This window comes from Oncorhynchus gorbuscha, linkage group LG14 (genome assembly GCF_021184085.1).
Source record: "Oncorhynchus gorbuscha isolate QuinsamMale2020 ecotype Even-year linkage group LG14, OgorEven_v1.0, whole genome shotgun sequence".
NCBI classification, from domain to species: Eukaryota; Metazoa; Chordata; class Actinopteri; order Salmoniformes; family Salmonidae; genus Oncorhynchus; species Oncorhynchus gorbuscha.
Genome location: NC_060186.1, coordinates 5,052,434 through 5,079,933, shown reverse-complemented (window position 1 = coordinate 5,079,933; position 27,500 = coordinate 5,052,434). Strand labels below are relative to the sequence as shown.

At 47.5% G+C, this 27,500-nt stretch overlaps 1 protein-coding gene across 3 annotated transcripts in view; it reads left to right on the top strand.

Moving 5' to 3' along the window:
* The window catches only part of grip1 (glutamate receptor interacting protein 1), a 187,460-nt gene that overhangs the window by 83,170 nt on the left and 76,790 nt on the right, over positions 1–27,500 (top strand). For all 3 annotated transcript variants that reach the window (XM_046296809.1, XM_046296808.1, XM_046296807.1), the window contains one exon: positions 1,753–1,902. In XM_046296809.1, coding sequence (XP_046152765.1) covers positions 1,753–1,902 — 150 coding nt within the window. The remainder of the gene's footprint in view (positions 1–1,752; positions 1,903–27,500) is intronic.

Sequence of the window (27,500 nt, the reverse complement as noted above, 5' to 3'; positions counted from 1 at the left end):
CACACACACACACACACACACACACACAGGGCTTAGAGACTGGTTGTCTGTGATGGTCTCATTGCCGGGTACTGAATGATACACAGGCTTTGTCTCAGGCTCAGAGTAGATAGTCTAAGAGATGACCGGGGTATTGTTGCACACACACAATATAGATTCAGTATTAGAGGGGACTGGTGGAGGGACAGAGACAATATAGACTCAGTATTAGAGGGGAAAGAGACAATATAGATTCAGTATTAGATGGGACTGGTGGAGGGACAGAGACAATATAGACTCAGTATTAGAGGGGACTGGTGGAGGGACAGAGACAATATAGACTCAGTATTAGAGGGGACTGGTGGAGGGACAGAAACAATATAGATACAGTATTATCGTATATTAGTCTCTATTCTCGATACCCCTCTCTTCCCCTCTCTTCTCCATCCCTCTCTCTTCTCCATCCCTCTCTTCTCGATCCCCCTCTCTTCTCCTCTCTTCTCCATCCCTCTCTCTTCTCCATCCCTCTCTTCTCCATCTCTCTCTTCTCGATCCCCCTCTCTTCTCCTCTCTTCTCCATCCCTCTCTCTTCTCCATCCCTCTCTTCTCCATCTCTCTCTTCTCGATCCCCCTCTCTTCTCCATCCCTCTCTCTTCTCCATCCCTCTCTCTTCTCCATCCCTCTCTCTTCTCCATCCCTCTCTCTTCTCCATCCCTCTCTCTTCTCTCTTCTCCATCCCTCTCTCTTCTCCATCCCTCTCTCTTCTCCATCCCTCTCTCTTCTCCATCCCTCTCTCTTCTCCATCCCTCTCTCTTCTCTCTTCTCCATCCCTCTCTCTTCTCCATCCCTCTCTCTTCTCCATCCCTCTCTCTTCTCCATCCCTCTCTCTTCTCCATCCCTCTCTTCTCGATCCCCCTCTCTTCTCCTCTCTTCTCCATCCCTCTCTTCTCCATCCCTCTCTCTTCTCCATCCCTCTCTTCTCCATCCCTCTCTCTTCTCCATCTCTCTCTTCTCGATCCCCCTCTCTTCTCCTCTCTTCTCCATCCCTCTCTTCTCCATCCCTCTCTCTGCTCCATCCCTCTCTCTTCTCCATCCCTCTCTCTTCTCTCTTCTCCATCCCTCTCTCTTCTCCATCCCTCTCTCTTCTCCATCCCTCTCTCTTCTCCATCCCTCTCTCTTCTCCATCCCTCTCTCTTCTCTCTTCTCCATCCCTCTCTCTTCTCCATCCCTCTCTCTTCTCCATCCCTCTCTCTTCTCCATCCCTCTCTTCTCGATCCCCCTCTCTTCTCCTCTCTTCTCCATCCCTCTCTTCTCCATCCCTCTCTCTTCTCCATCCCTCTCTTCTCCATCCCTCTCTCTTCTCCATCTCTCTCTTCTCGATCCCCCTCTCTTCTCCTCTCTTCTCCATCCCTCTCTTCTCCATCCCTCTCTCTGCTCCATCCCTCTCTCTTCTCCATCCCTCTCTCTTCTCCATCTCTCTCTTCTCGATCCCCCTCTCTTCTCCTCTCTTCTCCATCCCTCTCTTCTCCATCCCTCTCTCTGCTCCATCCCTCTCTCTTCTCCATCCCTCTCTCTTCTCCATCCCTCTCTTCTCCATTCCTCTCTTCTCCATCCCTCTCTCTTCTCCATCCCTCTCTCTTCTCCATCTCTCTCTTCTCGATCCCCCTCTCTTCTCCTCTCTTCTCCATCCCTCTCTCTCCTCCATCCCTCTCTTCTCCATATTTGTTTTTTCTAATCCCTCTCTCGTCTCCTCTCTCTCTCCTCCTCGTACAGCTCTAGGCTCCTCCTTCTCTCCTACCTCTATGAGCACCTACAGTCTGAGCTCCCTCAACATGAGCACCCTGCCCAGGAACATGTACCCCACCAGCCCCAGAGGAACCATGATCAGGAGGAAACTCAAGAAGAAGGACTTCAAGAGCTCACGTACGTTCCCTTAATGTCTAGCTCATAGTTTAACATGGTCATATCTGCTGGGAATGATGTGATAATATACGGTCCCTTAATGTCTAGCTCATAGTTTAACATGGTCATATCTGCTGGGAATGATGTGATAATATACGGTCCCTTAATGTCTAGCTCATAGTTTAACATGGTCATATCTGCTGGGAATGATGTGATAATATACGGTCCCTTAATGTCTAGCTCATAGTTTAACATGGTCATATCTGCTGGGAATGATGTGATAATATACGGTCCCTTAATGTCTAGCTCATAGTTTAACATGGTCATATCTGCTGGGAATGATGTGATAATATACGGTCCCTTAATGTCTAGCTCATAGTTTAACATGGTCATATCTGCTGACACTGGGAATGATGTGATAATATACGGTCCCTTAATGTGTAGCTCATAGTTTAACATGGTCATATCTGCTGACACTGGGAATGATGTGATAATATACGGTCCCTTAATGTCTAGCTCATAGTTTAACATGGTCATATCTGCTGACACTGGGAATGATGTGATAATATACGGTCCCTTAATGTCTAGCTCATAGTTTAACATGGTCATATCTGCTGACACTGGGAATGATGTGATAATATACGTTCCCTTAATGTCTAGCTCATAGTTTAACATGGTCATATCTGCTGGGAATGATGTGATAATATACGTTCCCTTAATGTCTAGCTCATAGTTTAACATGGTCATATCTGCTGGGAATGATGTGATAATATACGGTCCCTTAATGTCTAGCTCATAGTTTAACATGGTCATATCTGCTGGGAATGATGTGATAATATACGGTCCCTTAATGTCTAGCTCATAGTTTAACATGGTCATATCTGCTGACACTGGGAATGATGTGATAATATACGGTCCCTTAATGTCTAGCTCATAGTTTAACATGGTCATATCTGCTGGGAATGATGTGATAATATACGTTCCCTTAATGTCTAGCTCATAGTTTAACATGGTCATATCTGCTGGGAATGATGTGATAATATACGTTCCCTTAATGTCTAGCTCATAGTTTAACATGGTCATATCTGCTGGGAATGATGTGATAATATACGGTCCCTTAATGTCTAGCTCATAGTTTAACATGGTCATATCTGCTGACACTGGGAATGATGTGATAATATACGGTCCCTTAATGTCTAGCTCATAGTTTAACATGGTCATATCTGCTGACACTGGGAATGATGTGATAATATACGGTCCCTTAATGTCTAGCTCATAGTTTAACATGGTCATATCTGCTGACACTGGCAATGATGTGATAATATATGGTCCCTTAATGTCTAGCTCATAGTTTAACATGGTCATATCTGCTGGGAATGATGTGATAATATACGGTCCCTTAATGTCTAGCTCATAGTTTAACATGGTCATATCTGCTGGGAATGATGTGATAATATACGGTCCCTTAATGTCTAGCTCATAGTTTAACATGGTCATATCTGCTGACACTGGGAATGATGTGATAATATACGGCCCCTTAATGTCTAGCTCATAGTTTAACATGGTCATATCTGCTGACACTGGGAATGATGTGATAATATACGGTCCCTTAATGTCTAGCTCATAGTTTAACATGGTCATATCTGCTGACACTGGGAATGATGTGATAATATACGGTCCCTTAATGTCTAGCTCATAGTTTAACATGGTCATATCTGCTGACACTGGGAATGATGTGATAATATACGGTCCCTTAATGTGTAGCTCATAGTTTAACATGGTCATATCTGCTGACACTGGGAATGATGTGATAATATACGGTCCCTTAATGTCTAGCTCATAGTTTAACATGGTCATATCTGCTGACACTGGGAATGATGTGATAATATACGGTCCCTTAATGTCTAGCTCATAGTTTAACATGGTCATATCTGCTGGGAATGATGTGATAATATACGGTCCCTTAATGTCTAGCTCATAGTTTAACATGGTCATATCTGCTGGGAATGATGTGATAATATACGGTCCCTTAATGTCTAGCTCATAGTTTAACATGGTCATATCTGCTGGGAATGATGTGATAATATATGGTCCCTTAATGTCTAGCTCATAGTTTAACATGGTCATATCTGCTGGGAATGATGTGATAATATACGGTCCCTTAATGTCTAGCTCATAGTTTAACATGGTCATATCTGCTGACACTGGGAATGATGTGATAATATACGGTCCCTTAATGTCTAGCTCATAGTTTAACATGGTCATATCTGCTGACACTGGGAATGATGTGATAATATACGGTCCCTTAATGTCTAGCTCATAGTTTAACATGGTCATATCTGCTGACACTGGGAATGATGTGATAATATACGGTCCCTTAATGTCTAGCTCATAGTTTAACATGGTCATATCTGCTGGGAATGATGTGATAATATACATTTTTACTTTGTGATTTATTGTTGGGTTTATTTTCAAACGTAAAGTGATTTACTTTGAATATAGAAAACAATATACATTATAGTCAATCTGTCTGGTAAAACCATAAAATGACTGACAGACAGCTGGCCTTAATGAACTAACTAAACAGACAGCTGTCCTTAATGAACTAACTAAACAGACAGCTGGCCTTAATGAACTAACTGACAGACAGCTGGCCTTAATGAACTAACTAAACAGACAGCTGGCCTTAATGAACTAACTGACAGACAGCTGGCCTTAATGAACTAACTAAACAGACAGCTGGCCTTAATGAACTAACTAAACAGACAGCTGGCCTTAATGAACTAACTAAACAGACAGCTGGCCTTAATGAACTAACTGACAGACAGCTGGCCTTAATGAACTAACTGACAGACAGCTGGCCTTAATGAACTAACTAAACAGACAGCTGGCCTTAATGAACTAACTGACAGACAGCTGGCCTTAATGAACTAACTGACAGACAGCTGGCCTTAATGAACTAACTAAACAGACAGCTGGCCTTAATGAACTAACTAAACAGACAGCTGGCCTTAATGAACTAACTAAACAGACAGCTGGCCTTAATGAACTAACTGACAGACAGCTGGCCTTAATGAACTAACTGACAGACAGCTGGCCTTAATGAACTAACTAAACAGACAGCTGGCCTTAATGAACTAACTGACAGACAGCTGGCCTTAATGAACTAACTAAACAGACAGCTGGCCTTAATGAACTAACTGACAAGACAGCTGTCCTGATTGGATGTTCCTCCAATCAGTTTGTAGAGATATCATGCTTGTCGTAGTGGTGTATGTGTGTGTATGTCAGACAGCAGGAGACCAGCTGTAGTGTTGTAGTGCTGCTCTCAGTCACAGCGGTGGTCTTTCCCATCGACGTCACTAGACAGTAGCAGTGGTTTGTTTTACTGCTCAGCTGTGATTCAGCATCTGACTCTACCATCAGTACTATAGCCTTCCTGACCCATTATACCACCATTAGTCTCCTGTTGCTCTTCTCTAGTCTCTTCTCTAGTCTCTTGTTGTTCTTCTCTAGTCTCTTCTCTAGTCTCTTGTTGTGCTTACATTTACATTTACATTTAAGTCATTTAGCAGACGCTCTTCTAGTCTCTTCTCTAGTCTCTTGTTGTTCTTCTCTAGTCTCTTCTCTAGTCTCTTCTCTAGTCTCTTCTCTAGTCTCTTCTCTAGTCTCTTCTCTAGTCTCATTTGTTCTTCTCTAGTCTCAGTCTTCTCTAGTCTCTTCTCTAGTCTCTCTAGTCTCATGTTGTCCTTCTCTAGTCTCTTCTCTAGTCTCATTTGTTCTTCTCTAGTCTCTGTTGTTCTTCTCTAGTCTCTTCTCTAGTCTCTTGTTGTTCTTCTCTAGTCTCTTCTCTAGTCTCATATTGTCCTTCTCTAGTCTCTTCTCTAGTCTCTTGTTGTTCTTCTCTAGTCTCATGTTGTTCTTCTCTAGTCTCATGTTGTTCTTCTCTAGTCTCTTCTCTAGTCTCTTCTCTAGTCTCTTCTCTAGTCTCTTCTCTAGTCTCTTCTCTAGTCTCATGTTGTTCTTCTCTAGTCTCATGTTGTTCTTCTCTAGTCTCTTCTCTAGTCTCTTCTCTAGTCTCATGTTGTTCTTCTCTAGTCTCATGTTGTTCTTCTCTAGTCTCATGTTGTTCTTCTCTAGTCTCATCTTGTCCTTCTCTAGTCTCATGTTGTTATTCTCTAGTCTCATGTTGTTTTTCTCTAGTCTCATGTTGTCCTTCTCTAGTCTCTTCTCTAGTCTCATGTTGTTCTTCTCTAGTCTCTTCTCTAGTCTCATGTTGTTCTTCTCTAGTCTCTTCTCTAGTCTCATGTTGTTCTTCTCTAGTCTCATGTTGTTTTTCTCTAGTCTCATGTTGTCCTTCTCTAGTCTCTTCTCTAGTCTCATGTTGTTCTTCTCTAGTCTCTTCTCTAGTCTCTTGTTGTTCTTCTCTAGTCTCATGTTGTTTTTCTCTAGTCTCATGTTGTCCTTCTCTAGTCTCTTCTCTAGTCTCATGTTGTCCTTCTCTAGTCTCTTCTCTAGTCTCATGTTGTTCTTCTCTAGTCTCTTCTCTAGTCTCATGTTGTTCTTCTCTAGTCTCTGTTGTTATCTCTAGTCTCATGTTGTTCTTCTCTAGTCTCATGTTGTCCTTCTCTAGTCTCTTCTCTAGTCTCATGTTGTTTTTCTCTAGTCTCTTCTCTAGTCTCATGTTGTTCTTCTCTAGTCTCTTCTCTAGTCTCTTGTTGTTCTTCTCTAGTCTCTTCTCTAGTCTCATGTTGTTCTTCTCTAGTCTCATGTTGTTTTTCTCTAGTCTCATGTTGTTCTTCTCTAGTCTCATGTTGTTCTTCTCTAGTCTCATGTTGTTCTTCTCTAGTCTCATGTTGTTCTTCTCTAGTCTCATGTTGTTCTTCTCTAGTCTCTTCTCTAGTCTCATGTTGTTCTTCTCTAGTCTCATGTTGTTCTTCTCTAGTCTCATGTTGTTCTTCTCTAGTCTCTTCTCTAGTCTCTCTTCTCTAGTCTCTTCTCTAGTCTCATGTTGTTCTTCTCTAGTCTCATGTTGTTCTTCTCTAGTCTCATGTTGTTCTTCTCTAGTCTCATGTTGTTCTTCTCTAGTCTCTTCTCTAGTCTCATGTTGTTCTTCTCTAGTCTCATGTTGTTCTTCTCTAGTCTCATGTTGTTCTTCTCTAGTCTCATGTTGTTCTTCTCTAGTCTCTTCTCTAGTCTCTTCTCTAGTCTCTTCTCTAGTCTCATGTTGTTCTTCTCTAGTCTCTTGTTGTTCTTCTCTAGTCTCATGTTGTTCTTCTCTAGTCTCATGTTGTTCTTCTCTAGTCTCTTCTCTAGTCTCTTGTTGTTCTTCTCTAGTCTCTTCTCTAGTCTCATGTTGTTCTTCTCTAGTCTCTTGTTGTTCTTCTCTAGTCTCATGTTGTTCTTCTCTAGTCTCTTCTCTAGTCTCATGTTGTTCTTCTCTAGTCTCATGTTGTTCTTCTCTAGTCTCATGTTGTTCTTCTCTAGTCTCATGTTGTTTTTCTCTAGTCTCATGTTGTTCTTCTCTAGTCTCTTCTCTAGTCTCATGTTGTTCTTCTCTAGTCTCTTGTTGTTCTTCTCTAGTCTCTTGTTGTTCTTCTCTAGTCTCATGTTGTTTTTCTCTAGTCTCATGTTGTTCTTCTCTAGTCTCTTGTTGTTCTTCTCTAGTCTCATGTTGTTTTTCTCTAGTCTCATGTTGTTCTTCTCTAGTCTCATGTTGTTCTTCTCTAGTCTCATGTTGTTCTTCTCTAGTCTCTTCTCTAGTCTCTTGTTGTTCTTCTCTAGTCTCTTCTCTAGTCTCATGTTGTTCTTCTCTAGTCTCATGTTGTTCTTCTCTAGTCTCTTCTCTAGTCTCATGTTGTTCTTCTCTAGTCTCTTCTCTAGTCTCATGTTGTTCTTCTCTAGTCTCTTCTCTAGTCTCTTCTCTAGTCTCATGTTGTTCTTCTCTAGTCTCTGTTGTTATTCTCTAGTCTCTTGTTGTTCTTCTCTAGATTCATGTTGTTCTTCTCTAGTCTCTGTTGTTATTCTCTAGTCTCTTGTTGTTCTTCTCTAGTCTCTTCTCTAGTCTCATGTTGTTCTTCTCTAGTCTCTTGTTGTTCTTCTCTAGTCTCATGTTGTTCTTCTCTAGTCTCTTGTTGTTCTTCTCTAGTCTCATGTTGTTATTCTCTAGTCTCTTGTTGTTCTTCTCTAGTCTCATGTTGTTCTTCTCTAGTCTCATGTTGTTCTTCTCTAGTCTCTTCTCTAGTCTCATGTTGTTCTTCTCTAGTCTCTTCTCTAGTCTCTTGTTGTTCTTCTCTAGTCTCATGTTGGTATTGTCTAGTCTCATGTTGTTCTTCTCTAGTCTCATGATGTCCTTCTCTAGTCTCTTCTCTAGTCTCTTCTCTAGTCTCTTCTCTAGTCTCTTCTCTACTCTCTTCTCTAGTCTCATGTTGTCCTTCTCTAGTCTCTTCTCTAGTCTCTTCTCTAGTCTCTTCTCTAGTCTCATGTTGTTCTTCTCTAGTCTCATGTTGTTCTTCTCTAGTCTCTTGTTGTTTTTCTCTAGTCTCTTCTCTAGTCTCATGTTGTTCTTCTCTAGTCTCATGTTGTTCTTCTCTAGTCTCTTCTCTAGTCTCTTCTCTAGTCTCATGTTGTTCTTCTCTAGTCTCTTCTCTAGTCTCATGTTGTTCTTCTCTAGTCTCATGTTGTTCTTCTCTAGTCTCTTCTCTAATCTCTTGTTGTTCTTCTCTAGTCTCATGTTGTTCTTCTCTAGTCTCATGTTGTTCTTCTCTAGTCTCATGTTGTTCTTCTCTAGTCTCATGTTGTTCTTCTCTAGTCTCTTCTCTAGTCTCTTCTCTAGTCTCATGTTGTTATTCTCTAGTCTCTTCTCTAGTCTCTTCTCTAGTCTCATGTTGTTCTTCTCTAGTCTCTCCTCTAGTCTCATGTTGTTCTTCTCTAGTCTCTTCTCTAGTCTCATGTTGTTCTTCTCTAGTCTCATGTTGTTCTTCTCTAGTCTCTTCTCTGGTCTCTTGTTGTTCTTCTCTAGTCTCTTGTTGTTTTTCTCTAGTCTCTTCTCTAGTCTCATGTTGTTCTTCTCTAGTCTCTTCTCTAGTCTCATGTTGTTCTTCTCTAGTCTCTTCTCTAGTCTCATGTTGTTCTTCTCTAGTCTCATGTTGTTCTTCTCTAGTCTCTTCTCTAGTCTCTTGTTGTTCTTCTCTAGTCTCATGTTGTTCTTCTCTAGTCTCATGTTGTTCTTCTCTAGTCTCATGTTGTTCTTCTCTAGTCTCTTCTCTAGTCTCTTCTCTAGTCTCATGTTGTTCTTCTCTAGTCTCTTCTCTAGTCTCTTCTCTAGTCTCATGTTGTTCTTCTCTAGTCTCATGTTGTTCTTCTCTAGTCTCATGTTGTTCTTCTCTAGTCTCTTGTTGTTTTTCTCTAGTCTCTTCTCTAGTCTCATGTTGTTCTTCTCTAGTCTCTTCTCTAGTCTCATGTTGTTCTTCTCTAGTCTCTTCTCTAGTCTCATGTTGTTCTTCTCTAGTCTCTTCTCTAGTCTCATGTTGTTCTTCTCTAGTCTCTTCTCTAGTCTCTTCTCTAGTCTCTTGTTGTTCTTCTCTAGATTCATGTTGTTCTTCTCTAGTCTCTGTTGTTATTCTCTAGTCTCTTGTTGTTCTTCTCTAGTCTCTTCTCTAGTCTCATGTTGTTCTTCTCTAGTCTCATGTTGTTCTTCTCTAGTCTCATGTTGTTCTTCTCTAGTCTCTTGTTGTTCTTCTCTAGTCTCATGTTGTTATTCTCTAGTCTCTTGTTGTTCTTCTCTAGTCTCATGTTGTTCTTCTCTAGTCTCATGTTGTTCTTCTCTAGTCTCTTCTCTAGTCTCATGTTGTTCTTCTCTAGTCTCTTCTCTAGTCTCTTGTTGTTCTTCTCTAGTCTCATGTTGGTATTGTCTAGTCTCATGTTGTTCTTCTCTAGTCTCATGATGTCCTTCTCTAGTCTCTTCTCTAGTCTCTTCTCTAGTCTCTTCTCTAGTCTCTTCTCTACTCTCTTCTCTAGTCTCATGCTGTCCTTCTCTAGTCTCTTCTCTACTCTCTTCTCTCTTTCTCTAGTCTCATGTTGTTCTTCTCTAGTCTCATGTTGTTCTTCTCTAGTCTCTTGTTGTTTTTCTCTAGTCTCTTGTTGTTTTCTCTAGTCTCTTCTCTAGTCTCATGTTGTTCTTCTCTAGTCTCTTCTCTAGTCTCATGTTGTTCTTCTCTAGTCTCTTCTCTAGTCTCATGTTGTTCTACTCTAGTCTCATGTTGTTCTTCTCTAGTCTCTTCTCTAATCTCTTGTTGTTCTTCTCTAGTCTCATGTTGTTCTTCTCTAGTCTCATGTTGTTCTTCTCTAGTCTCATGTTGTTCTTCTCTAGTCTCTTCTCTAGTCTCTTCTCTAGTCTCATGTTGTTCTTCTCTAGTCTCTTCTCTAGTCTGTTCTCTAGTCTCATGTTGTTCTTCTCTAGTCTCTCCTCTAGTCTCATGTTGTTCTTCTCTAGTCTCTTCTCTAGTCTCATGTTGTTCTTCTCTAGTCTCATGTTGTTCTTCTCTAGTCTCTTCTCTAGTCTCTTGTTGTTCTTCTCTAGTCTCTTGTTGTTTTTCTCTAGTCTCTTCTCTAGTCTCATGTTGTTCTTCTCTAGTCTCTTCTCTAGTCTCATGTTGTTCTTCTCTAGTCTCTTCTCTAGTCTCATGTTGTTCTTCTCTAGTCTCATGTTGTTCTTCTCTAGTCTCTTCTCTAGTCTCTTGTTGTTCTTCTCTAGTCTCATGTTGTTCTTCTCTAGTCTCTTCTCTAGTCTCTTCTCTAGTCTCATGTTGTTCTTCTCTAGTCTCTTCTCTAGTCTCTTCTCTAGTCTCATGTTGTTCTTCTCTAGTCTCATGTTGTTCTTCTCTAGTCTCATGTTGTTCTTCTCTAGTCTCTTGTTGTTTTTCTCTAGTCTCTTCTCTAGTCTCATGTTGTTCTTCTCTAGTCTCTTCTCTAGTCTCATGTTGTTCTTCTCTAGTCTCTTCTCTAGTCTCATGTTGTTCTTCTCTAGTCTCTTCTCTAGTCTCATGTTGTTCTTCTCTAGTCTCATGTTGTTCTTCTCTAGTCTCTTCTCTAGTCTCTTGTTGTTCTTCTCTAGTCTCATGTTGTTCTTCTCTAGTCTCATGTTGTTCTTCTCTAGTCTCATGTTGTTCTTCTCTAGTCTCTTCTCTAGTCTCTTCTCTAGTCTCATGTTGTTCTTCTCTAGTCTCTTCTCTAGTCTCTTCTCTAGTCTCATGTTGTTCTTCTCTAGTCTCTCCTCTAGTCTCATGTTGTTCTTCTCTAGTCTCTTCTCTAGTCTCATGTTGTTCTTCTCTAGTCTCATGTTGTTCTTCTCTAGTCTCTTCTCTAGTCTCTTGTTGTTCTTCTCTAGTATCTTGTTGTTTTTCTCTAGTCTCTTCTCTAGTCTCATGTTGTTCTTCTCTAGTCTCTTCTCTAGTCTCATGTTGTTCTTCTCTAGTCTCTTCTCTAGTCTCATGTTGTTCTTCTCTAGTCTCATGTTGTTCTTCTCTAGTCTCTTCTCTAGTCTCTTGTTGTTCTTCTCTAGTCTCATGTTGTTCTTCTCTAGTCTCATGTTGTTCTTCTCTAGTCTCTTCTCTAGTCTCTTCTCTAGTCTCATGTTGTTCTTCTCTAGTCTCTTCTCTAGTCTCTTCTCTAGTCTCATGTTGTTCTTCTCTAGTCTCTCCTCTAGTCTCATGTTGTTCTTCTCTAGTCTCTTCTCTAGTCTCATGTTGTTCTTCTCTAGTCTCATGTTGTTCTTCTCTAGTCTCTTCTCTAGTCTCTTGTTGTTCTTCTCTAGTCTCATGTTGTTCTTCTCTAGTCTCATGTTGTTCTTCTCTAGTCTCTTCTCTAGTCTCTTCTCTAGTCTCATGTTGTTCTTCTCTAGTCTCTTCTCTAGTCTCTTCTCTAGTCTCATGTTGTTCTTCTCTAGTCTCTCCTCTAGTCTCATGTTGTTCTTCTCTAGTCTCTTCTCTAGTCTCTTGTTGTTCTTCTCTAGTCTCATGTTGTTCTTCTCTAGTCTCATGTTGTTCTTCTCTAGTCTCTTCTCTAGTCTCTTGTTGTTCTTCTCTAGTCTCTTGTTGTTCTTCTCTAGTCTCTTCTCTAGTCTCATGTTGTTCTTCTCTAGTCTCTTCTCTAGTCTCATGTTGTTCTTCTCTAGTCTCTTCTCTAGTCTCATGTTGTTCTTCTCTAGTCTCTTCTCTAGTCTCTTGTTGTTCTTCTCTAGTCTCATGTTGTTCTTCTCTAGTCTCATGTTGTTCTTCTCTAGACTCTTCTATAGTCTCATGTTGTTCTTCTCTAGTCTCTTCTATAGTCTCATGTTGTTCTTCTCTAGTCTCATGTTGTTCTTCTCTAGTCTCAGTCTCATGTTGTTCTTCTCTAGTCTCATGTTGTTCTTCTCTAGTCTCATGTTGTTCTTTCTAGTCTCATGTTGTTCTTCTTGTCTTCTTCTCTAGTCTCTTGTTGTTCTTCTCTAGTCTCTTCTCTAGTCTCATGTTGTTCTTCTCTAGTCTCTTCTCTAGTCTCTTCTCTAGTCTCATGTTGTTCTTCTCTAGTCTCATGTTGTCCTTCTCTAGTCTCTTCTCTAGTCTCATGTTGTTCTTCTCTAGTCTCTTCTCTAGTCTATTGTTGTTCTTCTCTAGTCTCTTCTCTAGTCTCATGTTGTTCTTCTCTAGTCTCTTCTCTAGTCTCATGTTGTCCTTCTCTAGTCTCTTCTCTAGTCTCATGTTGTCCTTCTCTAGTCTCTTCTCTAGTCTCTTGTTGTTTTTCTCTAGTCTCTTCTCTAGTCTCATGTTGTTCTTCTCTAGTCTCATGTTGTTCTTCTCTACTCTCATGTTGTCCTTCTCTAGTCTCTTCTCTAGTCTCATGTTGTTCTTCTCTAGTCTCATGTTGTCCTTCTCTAGTCTCATGTTGTTCTTCTCTAGTCTGTTCTCTAGTCTCTTCTCTAGTCTCTTCTCTAGTCTCATGTTGTTCTTCTCTAGTCTCATGTTGTTCTTCTCTAGTCTCTTGTTGTTCTTCTCTAGTCTCTTGTTGTTCTTCTCTAGTCTCTTGTTGTCCTTCTCTAGTCTCTTCTCTAGTCTCATGTTGTTCTTCTCTAGTCTCATGTTGTTCTTCTCTAGTCCCATGTTGTTCTTCTCTAGTCTCTTGTTTTTCTTCTCTAGTCTCTTGTTGTTCTTCTCTAGTCTCTTCTCTAGTCTCTTCTCTAGTCTCATGTTGTTCTTCTCTAGTCTCATGTTGTTCTTCTCTAGTCTCTTGTTGTTCTTCTCTAGTCTCTTGTTGTTCTTCTCTAGTCTCTTGTTGTCCTTCTCTAGTCTCTTCTCTAGTCTCATGTTGTTCTTCTCTAGTCTCATGTTGTTCTTCTCTAGTCCCATGTTGTTCTTCTCTAGTCTCTTGTTTTTCTTCTCTAGTCTCTTGTTGTTATTCTCTAGTCTCTTCTCTAGTCTCTTGTTGTTCTTCTCTAGTCTCTTCTCTAGTCTCTTCTCTAGTCTCTTGTTGTTCTTCTCTAGTCTCTTCTCTAGTCTCATGTTGTTCTTCTCTAGTCTCTTGTTGTTCTTCTCTAGTCTCATGTTGTTCTTCTCTAGTCTCTTCTCTAGTCTCTTGTTGTTCTTCTCTAGTCTCTTCTCTAGTCTCATGTTGTTCTTCTCTAGTCTCTTCTCTAGTCTCTTCTCTAGTCTCATGTTGTTCTTCTCTAGTCTCATGTTGTTCTTCTCTAGTCTCATGTTGTCCTTCTCTAGTCTCTTCTCTAGTCTCATGTTGTCCTTCTCTAGTCTCTTCTCTAGTCTCATGTTGTTCTTCTCTAGTCTCATGTTGTTCTTCTCTAGTCTCATGTTGTCCTTCTCTAGTCTCTTCTCTAGTCTCATGTTGTCCTTCTCTAGTCTCTTCTCTAGTCTCTTGTTGTTCTTCTCTAGTCTCTTCTCTAGTCTCATGTTGTTCTTCTCTAGTCTCTTTGTAAGTCGCTCTGGATAAGAGCGTCTGCTAAATGACTTAAATGTAATGTAATGTAGTCTCATGTTGTCCTTCTCTAGTCTCAGTCCAGGGATTCTATCTACAGTGGTTGGTTGGTCCTCAGAGACCAGGGATTCTGTCTACAGTGGTTGGTTGGTCCTCAGAGACCAGGGATTCTGTCTACAGTGGTTGGTTTGTCCTCACAGACCAGGGATTCTATCTACAGTGGATGGTTGGTCCTCACAGACCAGTGATTCTGTCTACAGTGGTTGGTTTGTTGGTCCTCACAGACCAGGGATTCTATCTACAGTGGTTGGTTGGTTTGTCCTCACAGACCAGGGATTCTGTCACAGTCGTTGGTTGGTCCTCACAGACCAGGGATTCTATCTACAGTGGTTTGTTGGTTGGTTGGTCCTCACAGACCAGGGATTCTATCTACAGTGGTTTGTTGGTTGGTTGGTCCTCACAGACCAAGGATTCTGTCTACAGTGGTTGGTTGGTTGGTCCTCACAGACCAGGGATTCTATCTATAGTGGTTGGTTGGTTTGTCCTCACAGACCAGGGATTCTGTCACAGTCGTTGGTTTGTCCTCACAGACCAGGGATTCTATCTACAGCGGTTGGTTGGTCCTCACAGACCAGGGATTCTATCTACAGCGGTTGGTTGGTCCTCACAGACCAGGGATTCTGTCACAGTCGTAGTCACATCCCTGTAGCAGCTGAACTGGCTGTAACCAGCTTTGTCATGTCTCGCTGCCCTCTGCTCTGCGACCTACGACCTCTCCAGGGACCTGGGCTCAGCTCGATGGTCTCAGCTCGCTGCTCGTTGCATCGGCAAGGAGACGTCAATCACTCTCGTTGTTATGGCAACCTGAACCTTCGCCCCGGCGAAAGTGCCAGTAACAGTCACGTTCCAATGCAGACACACACACGCACACACACACCCCAGGCCCATAGAGATACAGAGACTGCTGAGTCACTGGTTTCAAAGTGCTGTGAGTGACAGTCTTCCTGATGAGGAAGGGGAGACGGGGGAGGACAGGGAACGAGGGCTTTGTGGCGTGTACCAAAGGGGCCCCATCACTGTCACCAGCTCACAGGAATAAACAGAGATTGTAGATGGACAGTTTAACTCCCTATACTCCTCCATCACACACTACCCTCCCTCTGCTGCCTTTCAAAGAGAGAGAGAGGGGGGGGTGGTTTGACATGTCCTGATGACCTGGCACTGTGACCAATCAGCTAGAGTCAGTCAACCGGCCGGCCAATCAGCTAGTCAGTTAGTCAGTCAACCAGCCAGTCAGCCGGCCGGCCAATCAACTAGTCAGTCAGTCAACCAGCCAGTCAGCCAGCCAATCAGCTAGTCAGTCAACCAGTCGGTCAGCCGACCAATCAACTAGTGAGCCAGCCGACCAATCAACTAGTCAGCCAGCCAGACAGTCAGCCAGTCATCCAGCCAATCAGCCAGCCAGCCAGCCAGCCAGTCAGCCAGCCAACCAGCCAGCCAGCCAATCAGCCAGCCAGCCAGCCAGCCAGTCAGCCAGCCAGCCAGCCAGCCAGCCAGTGACAGACCAGAGGTAAACGGTACAGAGTCGGGGACAGTCAGAGAGGCAGCCGATGTCACACAGCCACAGGGAGATAGCAACTGAGGAGGACAACTGAGGAGGACAACTGGAGATACATTATATACATTATCCTTGAGTCAAGGAGAGAGAGCTTTACATTATGCCCCTCCCTTCTCTCCATAAACCCACTCAGTGAGATGTTCCTTAAGCCCTGTTTACCTGGGATCACTATCCTCCTCTCTTTCTCTCTTTTGATCTCCCTCTCCCTCCCTGTTTCTCTCTCTCCCCCTCTCTCTTGCTCGCCCTCTCTCTCTCTCTGTCTCTCTCTCTCTCTCTCTCTCTCTTGCTCCCCCTCTCTCTCTCTCTGTCTCTCTCTCTCTCTCTCTCTTGCTCCCCCTCTCTCTTGCTCCTCCTCTCTCTCTCTCTCCCTCTCTCTCTCTCTCTCTCTCTCTCTCTCTCTCTCTCTCTCTCTCTCTCTCTCTCTCTCTCTCTCCCCCCCCCCCTTCCCTCCCTCCCCCTCTCCTCCCTCCCTCTCTCTCTCTCTCTCTCTCTCTCTCTCTATCCCTCCCTCCTTCCCTCCCTCCCTCCCTCCCTCCCTCTCCCCTCTATAATCTATCATCACACACTGCGTCTCCAAATATTGACCGTCTGGTTTAGTTTCCAGATGAGGCCATTAGAAAGGCATTGTGATGTGCTTCCTGAAAGCTGCCAGCTCCATCTCCCTCCCTAATCCTTCATAACTGTCCAGGAGACCAAATGGCCATCAGTCCCACTGAACCCCATCCGCAATACATAACTCGTAGAGGAAACTGAACAAGGATCAGGAGAGTACTGCAGGGCTATGTGACTATCGCCCTAACCACGGCCCCACGGCCCCCACAGCCCCTCAGTCCCCACAGCCCCACGGCCTCCACAGCCCCACGGTCCCCACAGCCCCTCAGTCCCTCAGTCCCCACAGCCCCTCAGTCCCCACAGCCCCTCAGTCCCCACAGCCCCTCAGTCCCCACAGCCCCACAGTCCCCACAGCCCCTCAGTCCCCACAGCCCCTCAGTCCCCACAGCCCCACAGTCCCCACAGCCCCTCAGTCCCCACAGCCCCACAGCCCCACGGCCCCCCCACAGCCCCTCTCCCCCACAGCCCCACAGTCCCCACAGCCCCACGGCCCCCACAGCCCCACGGCCCCTCAGTCCCCACAGCCCCACGGCCCCTCAGTCCCCACAGCCCCTCAGTACCCACAGCCCCTCAGTCCCCACAGCCCCTCAGTCCCCTCAGTCCCCACAGCCCCTCAGTCCCCACAGCCCCTCAGTCCCCACAGCCCCTCAGCCCCACAGCCCCACAGCCCCACAGCCCCACGGCCCCCACAGCCCCTCGGTCCCCACAGCCCCACAGCCCCACGGCCCCCACAGCCCCTCAGTCCCCACAGCCCCACAGTCCCCACAGCCCCTCGGTCCCCACAGCCCCTCAGTCCCCACAGTCCCTCAGTCCCCACAGCCCCACGGCCTCCACAGCCCCTCAGTCCCCACAGCCCCTCAGTCCCCACAGCCCCACGGCCCCCACAGCCCCTCAGTCCCCACAGCCCCTCAGTCCCCACAGCCACTCAGTCCCCACAGCCCCTCAGTCCCCACAGCCCCTCAGTCCCCAAGCCCCATGGCCCCCACAGCCCCACGGTCCCCACAGCCCCACGGCCCCCACAGCCCCACGGCCCCCACAGCCCCACGGTCCCCACAGCCCCACGGTCCCCACAGCCCCACGGTCCCCACAGCCCCTCAGTCCCCACAGCCCCTCAGTCCCACGGCCCCCACAGCCCCTCAGTCCCCACGGCCCCCACAGCCCCACGGTCCCCACAGCCCCTCAGTCCCCACAGCCCCTCGGCCCCCACAGCCCCTCGGTCCCCACAGCCCCTCGGTCCCCACAGCCCCTCGGTCCCCACAGCCCCTCGGTCCCCACAGCCCCTCGGTCCCCAAGCCCCTCTGTCCCCACAGCCCCTCAGTCCCCACAGCCCCTCAGTCCCCACAGCCCCACGGCCCCCACAGCCCCTCAGTCCCCACAGCCCCTCAGTCCCCACAGCCCCTCAGTCCCCACAGCCCCTCAGTCCCCACAGCCCCTCAGTCCCCACAGTCCCTCAGTCCCCACAGCCCCACGGCCCCCACAGCCCCACGGCCCCCACGGCCCCTCAGTCCCCACAGCCCCACGGCCCCCACAGCCCCTCAATCCCCACAGCCCCTCAGTCCCCACAGCCCCACGGTCCCCACAGCCCCTCAGTCCCCACAGCCCCACAGTCCCCACAGCCCCACAGTCCCCACAGCCCCTCGGTCCCCACAGCCCCACGGCCCCCTCAGTCCCCACAGCCCCTCGGTCCCCACAGCCCCTCAGTCCCCACAGCCCCTCAGTCCCCACAGCCCCTCAGTCCCCACAGCCCCTCAGTCCCCACAGCCCCACGGCCCCCACAGCCCCTCAGTCCCCACAGCCCCTCAGTCCCCACAGCCCCTCAGTCCCCACAGCCCCTCAGTCCCCACAGCCCCTCGGTCCCCACAGCCCCACGGCCCCCACAGCCCCTCAGTCCCCACAGCCCCTCAGTCCCCACAGCCCCTCAGTCCCCACAGCCCCTCAGTCCCCACGGCCCCTCAGTCCCCACGGCCCCTCAGTCCCCACGGCCCCACGGCCCCCACGGCCCCTCAGTCCCCACAGCCCCACGGCCCCCACGGCCCCTCAGTCCCCACAGCCCCTCAGTCCCCACAGCCCCACGGCCCCCACAGCCCCTCAGTCCCCACAGCCCCTCGGTCCCCACAGCCCCACGGTCCCCACAGCCCCTCAGTCCCCACAGCCCCACAGCCCCTCGGTCCCCACAGCCCCACGGCCCCCACAGCCCCTCGGTCCCCACAGCCCCTCGGTCCCCACAGTCCCCACAGCCCCTCGGTCCCCACAGCCCCTCGGTCCCCACAGCCCCTCAGTCTCCACAGCCCCTCAGTCCCCACAGCCCCTCAGTCCCCACAGCCCCTCAGTCCCCACAGCCCCTCAGTCCCCACAGTCCCTCAGTCCCCACAGCCCCTCGGTCCCCACAGCCCCACGGTCCCCACAGCCCCTCGGTCCCCACAGCCCCTCGGTCCCCACAGCCCCTCGGTCCCCACAGCCCCTCGGTCCCCACAGCCCCACGGTCCCCAAGCCCCTCGGTCCCCACAGCCCCTCAGTCCCCACAGCCCCTCAGTCCCCACAGCCCCTCAGTCCCCACAGCCCCACGGCCCCCACAGCCCCACGGTCCCCAAGCCCCTCGGTCCCCACAGCCCCTCAGTCCCCACAGCCCCTCAGTCCCCACAGCCCCACGGCCCCCACAGCCCCTCAGTCCCCACAGCCCCACGGCCCCCACAGCCCCTCAGTCCCCACAGCCCCTCAGTCCCCAAGCACCACGGCCACCACAGCCCCACGGCCCCCACAGCCCCACGGTCCCCACAGCCCCTCAGTCCCCAAGCCCCACGGCCCCCACAGCCCCTCAGTCCCCACAGCCCCACGGCCTCCACAGCCCCTCGGCCCCCACAGTCCCTCAGTCCCCAAGCCCCACGGCCTCCACAGCCCCTCAGTCCCCAAGCCCCACGGCCTCCACAGCCCCTCGGCCCCCACAGCCCCTCAGTCCCCACAGCCCCACGGTCCCCACAGCCCCTCAGTCCCCAAGCCCCACGGCCTCCACAGCCCCACGGCCCCCACAGCCCCTCAGTCCCCACAGCCCCTCGGTCCCCAAGCCCCACGGCCCCCACAGCCCTCGGTCCCCAAGCCCCACGGCCCCCACAGCCCTCGGTCCCCAAGCCCCACGGCCCCCACAGCCCCTCAGTCCCCACAGCCCCTCGGTCCCCAAGCCCCACGGCCCCCACAGCCCCTCAGTCCCCACAGCCCCTTGGTCCCCAAGCCCCACGGCCTCCACAGCCCCTCAGTCCCCACAGCCCCTCGGTCCCCAAGCCCCACGGCCTCCACAGCCCCACGGTCCCCAAGCCCCACGGCCCCCACAGCCCCTCGGTCCCCAAGCCCCACGGCCCCCACAGCCCCCTCGGTCCCCAAGCCCCACGGCCTCCACAGCCCCTCGGTCCCCAAGCCCCACAGCCCCCAGCCCCCCCAAGCCCCACGGCCTCCAAGCCCCACGGCCTCCACAGCCCCTCGGTCCCCAAGCCCCACGGCCTCCACAGCCCCTCGGTCCCCAAGCCCCACGGCCTCCACAGCCCCTCGGTCCCCAAGCCCCACGGCCCCCACAGCCCTCGGTCCCCAAGCCCCACGGCCTCCACAGCCCCTCTGTCCCCAAGCCCCACGGCCCCCACAGCCCTCGGTCCCCAAGCCCCACGGCCTCCACAGCCCCTCGGTCCCCAAGCCCCACGGCCTCCACAGCCCCTCGGTCCCCAAGCCCCACGGCCTCCACAGCCCCTCGGTCCCCAAGCCCCACGGCCCCCACAGCCCCTCAGTCTCCACAGCCCCTCGGTCCCCAAGCCCCACGGCCTCCACAGCCCCTCGGCCCCCACAGTCCCTGGCCCCCAAGCCCCACGGCCTCCACAGCCCCTCGGTCCCCACAGATCTTATATATTATAAACCCCAGTCAGGTCTTATATATTATAAACCCCAGTCAGGTCTTATATATTATAAACCCCAGTCAGATCTTATATATTATAAACCCCAGTCAGATCTTATATATTATAAACCCCAGTCAGATCTTATATATTATAAACCCCAGTCAGATCTTATATATTATAAACCCCAGTCAGATCTTATATATTATAAACCCCAGTCAGGTCTTATATATTATAAACCCCAGTCAGATCTTATATATTCTGTTATAAACCCCAGTCAGATCTTATATATTATAAACCCCAGTCAGATCTTATATATTATAAACCCCAGTCAGGTCTTATATATTCTGTTATAAACCCCAGTCAGATCTTATATATTATAAACCCCAGTCAGATCTTATATATTATAAACCCCAGTCAGATCTTATATATTATAAACCCCAGTCAGGTCTTATATATTATAAACCCCAGTCAGATCTTATATATTATAAACCCCAGTCAGGTCTTATATATTATAAACCCCAGTCAGATCTTATATATTATAAACCCCAGTCAGATCTTATATATTATAAACCCCAGTCAGATCTTATATATTATAAACCCCAGTCAGATCTTATATATTATAAACCCCAGTCAGATCTTATATATTATAAACCCCAGTCAGATCTTATATATTATAAACCCCAGTCAGGTCTTATATATTATAAACCCCAGTCAGGTCTTATATATTATAAACCCCAGTCAGATCTTATATATTCTGTTATAAACCCCAGTCAGATCTTATATATTATAAACCCCAGTCAGGTCTTATATATTATAAACCCCAGTCAGATCTTATATATTATAAACCCCAGTCAGGTCTTATATATTATAAACCCCAGTCAGATCTTATATATTATAAACCCCAGTCAGATCTTATATATTATAAACCCCAGTCAGATCTTATATATTATAAACCCCAGTCAGGTCTTATATATTATAAACCCCAGTCAGATCTTATATATTCTGTTATAAACCCCAGTCAGATCTTATATATTATAAACCCCAGTCAGGTCTTATAGATTCTGTTAGTGCACTTAATAGGGATTAGGGCCCATAAATTCTGGTCAGAAGTAGTGCACTAAATAGGGATTAGGGCCCATAAGGTTCTGGTCAGAAGTAGTGAACTACATAGGGATTAGGGCCCATAAGGTTTTGGTCAGAAGTAGTGAACTACATAGGGATTAGGGTGCCATTTGAAACGTAGCCTCCCGTCTGGCTCTCTAACAAGGCCGTACACATGAGTCATCCAAGACCATAAGACACACGCCATTATAGCAAGACCACGAGTAGGTGGGCCGTCTCCCCCGGATAGCACCACGAGGAGAACTAATCCCTCACTATCATAGCAGCAGGGGAGGAGAGGAGGAGGAGGAGGAGGAGAGGAGGAGGAGGAGGAGAGGAGAAACACTTCATCTAAAATAAAACAGGATTAGGAAATGGACAAAAAAAGGGGAAGGATTTTTAAAAAGAAAGAGACTCTTTGAAGTTTGTAAATTCACCCGGGGCTCACGCCAACACAGCCTCGTCGTTAAGGCGGGTTAACCGTGTAGGGTTGCCATGACGCCAAGGTCCGTGATGCCAAGGACCTTCAGAGCCAATTGTGTCCTTTAAACATTGAATAGGATTCTTCCCAACGGCTCTCCTAGTAGACCAGCAGGGACTGGTAGGAGCATGGTCACTCTTGGTAGACCAGCAGAGACTAGTAGGAGCATGGTGACTCCTGGTAGACCAGCAGAGGCTGGTGGGAGCATGATCACTCCTGGTAGACCAGCAGAGACTGGTGGGAGCATGGTCACTCCTGGTAGACCGGCAGAGACTGGTAGGAGCATGGTCACTCCTGGGAGACCAGCAGAGACTGGTGGGAGCATGGTGACTCCTGGTAGACCAGCAGAGACTGGTGGGAGCATGGTGACTCCTGGTAGACCAGCAGAGACTGGTGGGAGCATGGTCACTCCTGGTAGACCAGCAGAGACTGGTGGGAGCATGGTCACTCCTGGTAGACCAGCAGAGACTGGTGGGAGCATGGTGACTCCTGGTAGACCAGCAGAGACTGGTGGGAGCATGGTCACTCCTGGTAGACCAGCAGAGACTGGTGGGAGCATGGTCACTCCTGGTAGACCAGCAGAACATGGTCACTCCTGGTAGACCAGCAGAGACTGGTGGGAGCATGGTCACTCCTGGTACACTAGCAGAGACTGGTCACTCCTGGTAGACCAGCTAAGCATGGTCACTCCTGGTAGACCAGCAGAGACTGGTCACTCCTGGTAGACCAGCAGAGACTGGTCACTCCTGGTAGACCAGCAGAGCATGGTCACTCCTGGTAGACTAGCAGAGCATGGTCACTCCTGGTAGACCAGCAGAGACTGGTGGGAGCATGGTCACTCCTGGTAGACCAGCAGAGACTGGTGGGAGCATGGTCACTCCTGGTAGACCAGCAGAGACTGGTGGGAGCATGGTCACTCCTGGTAGACCAGCAGAGACTGGTGGGAGCATGGTCACTCCTGGTAGACCAGCAGAGACTGGTGGGAGCATGGTCACTCCTGGTAGACCGGCAGAGACTGGTGGGAGCATGGTCACTCCTGGTAGACCAGCAGAGACTGGTAGGAGCATGGTCACGCCTGGTAGATGCAATTAAAAGGTTGACACCAGACCAAGGAGAGAGAGAGAGAGAGAGAGAGAGAGAGAGAGAGAGAGAGAGAGAGAGAGAGAGAGAGAGAGAGAGAGAGAGAGAGAGAGAGAGAGAGAGAGAGAGAGAGAGAGAGAGAGAGAGAGAGAGAGAGAGAGAGAGAGAGAGAGAGAGAGAGAGAGAGAGAGAGAGAGAGAGTGTGAGAGAGAGAGAGAGAGAGAGAGAGAACAGGGTTTATACTCCTAGTCAATACCCAAGTCCTCTGTTCTACAACCTGGTCCCAACTGAGTGGTCAACAGGGTTTATACTCCTAATCAATACCCTCTGTTCTACAACCTGGTCCCAACTGAGTGGTCAACAGGGTTTATACTCCTAATCAATACCCTCTGTTCTACATCCTGGTCCCAACTGAGTGGTCAACAGGGTTTATACTCCTAATCAATACCCTCTGCTCTACAACCTGGTCCCAACTGAGTGGTCAACAGGGTTTATACTCCTAATCAATACCCTCTGTTCTACAACCTGGTCCCAACTGAGTGGTCAACAGGGTTTATACTCCTAATCAATACCCTCTGCTCTACAACCTGGTCCCAACTGAGTGGTCAACAGGGTTTATACTCCTAATCAATACCCTCTGTTCTACAACCTGGTCCGAACTGAGTAGTAAACAGGGTTTATACTCCTAATCAATACCCTCTGTTCTACAACCTGGTTCCAACTGAGTGGTCAACAGGGTTTATACTCCTAATCAATACCCTCTGTTCTACAACCTGGTCTCAACTGAGTGGTCAACAGGGTTTATACTCCTAATCAATACCCTCTGCTCTACAACCTGGTCCCAACTGAGTGGTCAACAGGGTTTATACTCCTAATCAATACCCTCTGCTCTACAACCTGGTCCCAACTGACTAGTAAACAGGGTTTATACTCCTAATCAATACCCTCTGTTCTACAACCTGGTCCCAACTGAGTGGTCAACAGGGTTTATACTCCTAATCAATACCCTAATCAATACCCTCTGTTCTACAACCTGGTCCCAACTGACTAGTAAACAGGGTTTATACTCCTAATCAATACCCTCTGTTCTACAACCTGGTCCCAACTGACTAGTAAACAGGGTTTATACTCCTAATCAATACCCTCTGCTCTACAACCTGGTCCCAACTGACTAGTAAACAGGGTTTATACTCCTAATCAATACCCTCTGTTCTACAACCTGGTCCCAACTGACTAGTAAACAGGGTTTATACTCCTAATCAATACCCTCTGTTCTACAACCTGGTCCCAACTGAGTGGTCAACAGGGTTTATACTCCTAATCAATACCCTAATCAATACCCTCTGTTCTACAACCTGGTCCCAACTGACTAGTAAACAGGGTTTATACTCCTAATCAATACCCTCTGTTCTACAACCTGGTCCCAACTGACTAGTAAACAGGGTTTATACTCCTAATCAATACCCTTTGCTCTACAACCTGGTCCCAACTGACTAGTAAACAGGGTTTATACTCCTAATCAATACCCTCTGCTCTACAACCTGGTCCCAACTGACTAGTAAACAGGGTTTATACTCCTAATCAATACCCTCTGCTCTACAACCTGGTCCCAACTGACTAGTAAACAGGGTTTATACTCCTAATCAATACCCTCTGCTCTACAACCTGGTCCCAACTGACTAGTAAACAGGGTTTATACTCCTAATCAATACCCTCTGCTCTACAACCTGGTCCCAACTGACTAGTAAACAGGGTTTATACTCCTAATCAATACCCTAATCAATACCAATCTCTGTACACGGACCGTTAGATGAAACATCGACCTGAAAAGGAAACAGTTTTCTCCGTCCCCTCTGTTATGACTGAATTATATCATAATTAGCCGCTCATTTCTCAGGGCAATTATCTCAAAGTATTGTTATGATGAAAAGCTCATTAATCCTAATCAAGTGATCCTTAATTATGTTTAATCTGAATAATCTCAAAAGTTAGTCAAATATTCCTACAATGACCTTGAATGCATATCAGATGGCCCCCTATTACCTCTCAATAACAGAGGCCTATAGGGCCCTGGTCAACAGTAGTGCACTATATAGGGAATAGGGCCCTGGTCAACAGTAGTGCACTATATAGGGAATAGGGCTCTGATCTAAAGTAGTGCACTATACAGGGAATAGGGCCCTGGTCAACAGTAGTGCACTATGTAGGGAATAGGGCCCTGGTCAACAGTAGTGCACTATATAGGGAATAGGGCCCTGGTCAACAGTAGTGCACTATATAGGGAATAGGGCCCTGGTCAACAGTAGTGCACTATATAGGGAATAGGGCCCTGGTCAACAGTAGTGCACTATATAGGGAATAGGGCTCTGGTCTAAAGTAGTGTACTATATAGGGAATAGGGCCCTGGTCAACAGTAGTGCACTATATAGGGAATAGGGCTCTGGTCTAAAGTAGTGTAATATATAGGGAATAGGGCCCTGGTCAACAGTAGTGCACTATATAGGGAATAGGGCCCTGGTCAACAGTAGTGCACTCTGTAGGGAATAGGGCTCTGGTCAACAGTAGTGCACTATATAGGGAATAGGGCCCTGGTCAACAGTAGTGCACTACATAGGGAATAGGGCTCTGGTCAACAGTAGTGCACTATATAGGGAATAGGGCTCTGGTCAACAGTAGTGCACTATATAGGGAATAGGGCTCTGGTCTAAAGTAGTGCACTATATAGGGAATTGGGCCCTGGTCAACAGTAGTGCACTATATAGGGAATAGGGCCCTGGTCAACAGTAGTGCACTATATAGGGAATAGGGCCCTGGTCAACAGTAGTGCACTATATAGGGAATAGGGCCCTGGTCAACAGTAGTGCACTATGTAGGGAATAGGGCCCTGGTCAACAGTAGTGCACTATATAGGGAATAGGGCTCTGATCTAAAGTAGTGCACTATACAGGGAATAGGGCCCTGGTCAACAGTAGTGCACTATGTAGGGAATAGGGCCCTGGTCAACAGTAGTGCACTATATAGGGAATAGGGCCCTGGTCAACAGTAGTGCACTATATAGGGAATAGGGCCCTGGTCAACAGTAGTGCACTATATAGGGAATAGGGCCCTGGTCAACAGTAGTGCACTATATAGGGAATAGGGCTCTGGTCTAAAGTAGTGTACTATATAGGGAATAGGGCCCTGGTCAACAGTAGTGCACTATATAGGGAATAGGGCTCTGGTCTAAAGTAGTGTACTATATAGGGAATAGGGCCCTGGTCAACAGTAGTGCACTATATAGGGAATAGGGCTCTGGTCTAAAGTAGTGCACTATATAGGGAATAGGGCTCTGGTCTAAAGTAGTGCACTATATAGGGAATAGGGCCCTGGTCAACAGTAGTGCACTCTGTAGGGAATAGGGCTCTGGTCTAAAGTAGTGCACTATATAGGGAATAGGGCCCTGGTCAACAGTAGTGCACTATATAGGGAATAGGGCTCTGGTCTAAAGTAGTGCACTATATAGGGAATAGGGCCCTGGTCAACAGTAGTGCACTATATAGGGAATAGGGCCCTGGTCAACAGTAGTGCACTATATAGGGAATAGGGCCCTGGTCAACAGTAGTGCACTATATAGGGAATAGGGCCCTGGTCAACAGTAGTGCACTATATAGGGAATAGGGCCCTGGTCAACAGTAGTGCACTATATAGGGAATAGGGCTCTGATCTAAAGTAGTGCACTATACAGGGAATAGGGCCCTGGTCAACAGTAGTGCACTATGTAGGGAATAGGGCCCTGGTCAACAGTAGTGCACTATATAGGGAATAGGGCCCTGGTCAACAGTAGTGCACTATATAGGGAATAGGGCCCTGGTCAACAGTAGTGCACTATATAGGGAATAGGGCCCTGGTCAACAGTAGTGCACTATATAGGGAATAGGGCTCTGGTCTAAAGTAGTGTACTATATAGGGAATAGGGCCCTGGTCAACAGTAGTGCACTATATAGGGAATAGGGCTCTGGTCTAAAGTAGTGTACTATATAGGGAATAGGGCCCTGGTCAACAGTAGTGCACTATATAGGGAATAGGGCTCTGGTCTAAAGTAGTGTAATATATAGGGAATAGGGCCCTGGTCAACAGTAGTGCACTATATAGGGAATAGGGCCCTGGTCAACAGTAGTGCACTCTGTAGGGAATAGGGCTCTGGTCAACAGTAGTGCACTATATAGGGAATAGGGCCCTGGTCAACAGTAGTGCACTCTGTAGGGAATAGGGCTCTGGTCTAAAGTAGTGCACTATATAGGGAATAGGGCCCTGGTCAACAGTAGTGCACTCTGTAGGGAATAGGGCTCTGGTCTAAAGTAGTGCACTATATAGGGAATAGGGCCCTGGTCAACAGTAGTGCACTATATAGGGAATAGGGCTCTGGTCTAAAGTAGTGCACTATATAGGGAATAGGGCCCTGGTCAACAGTAGTGCACTATATAGGGAATAGGGCTCTGGTCTAAAGTAGTGCACTATATAGGGAATAGGGTTCTGGTCTAAAGTAGTGCACTATATAGGGAATATGACTCTGGTCTAAAGTAGTGCACTAGATAGGGAATAGGGCTCTGGTCTAAAGTAGTGCACTATATAGAGACTAGGGCTCTGGTCTAAAGTAGTGTACTATATAGGGAATAGGGCTCTGGTCTAAAGTAGTGCACTATATAGGGAATAGGGCTCTGGTCTAAAGTAGTGCACTATATAGGGAATAGGGCTCTGGTCTAAAGTAGTGCACTATATAAGGAATAGGGCTCTGGTCTAAAGTAGTGCACTATATAGGGAATAGGGCTCTGGTCTAAAGTAGTGTACTATATAGGGAATAGGGCTCTGGTCTAAAGTAGTGTACTATATAGGGAATAGGGCTCTGGTC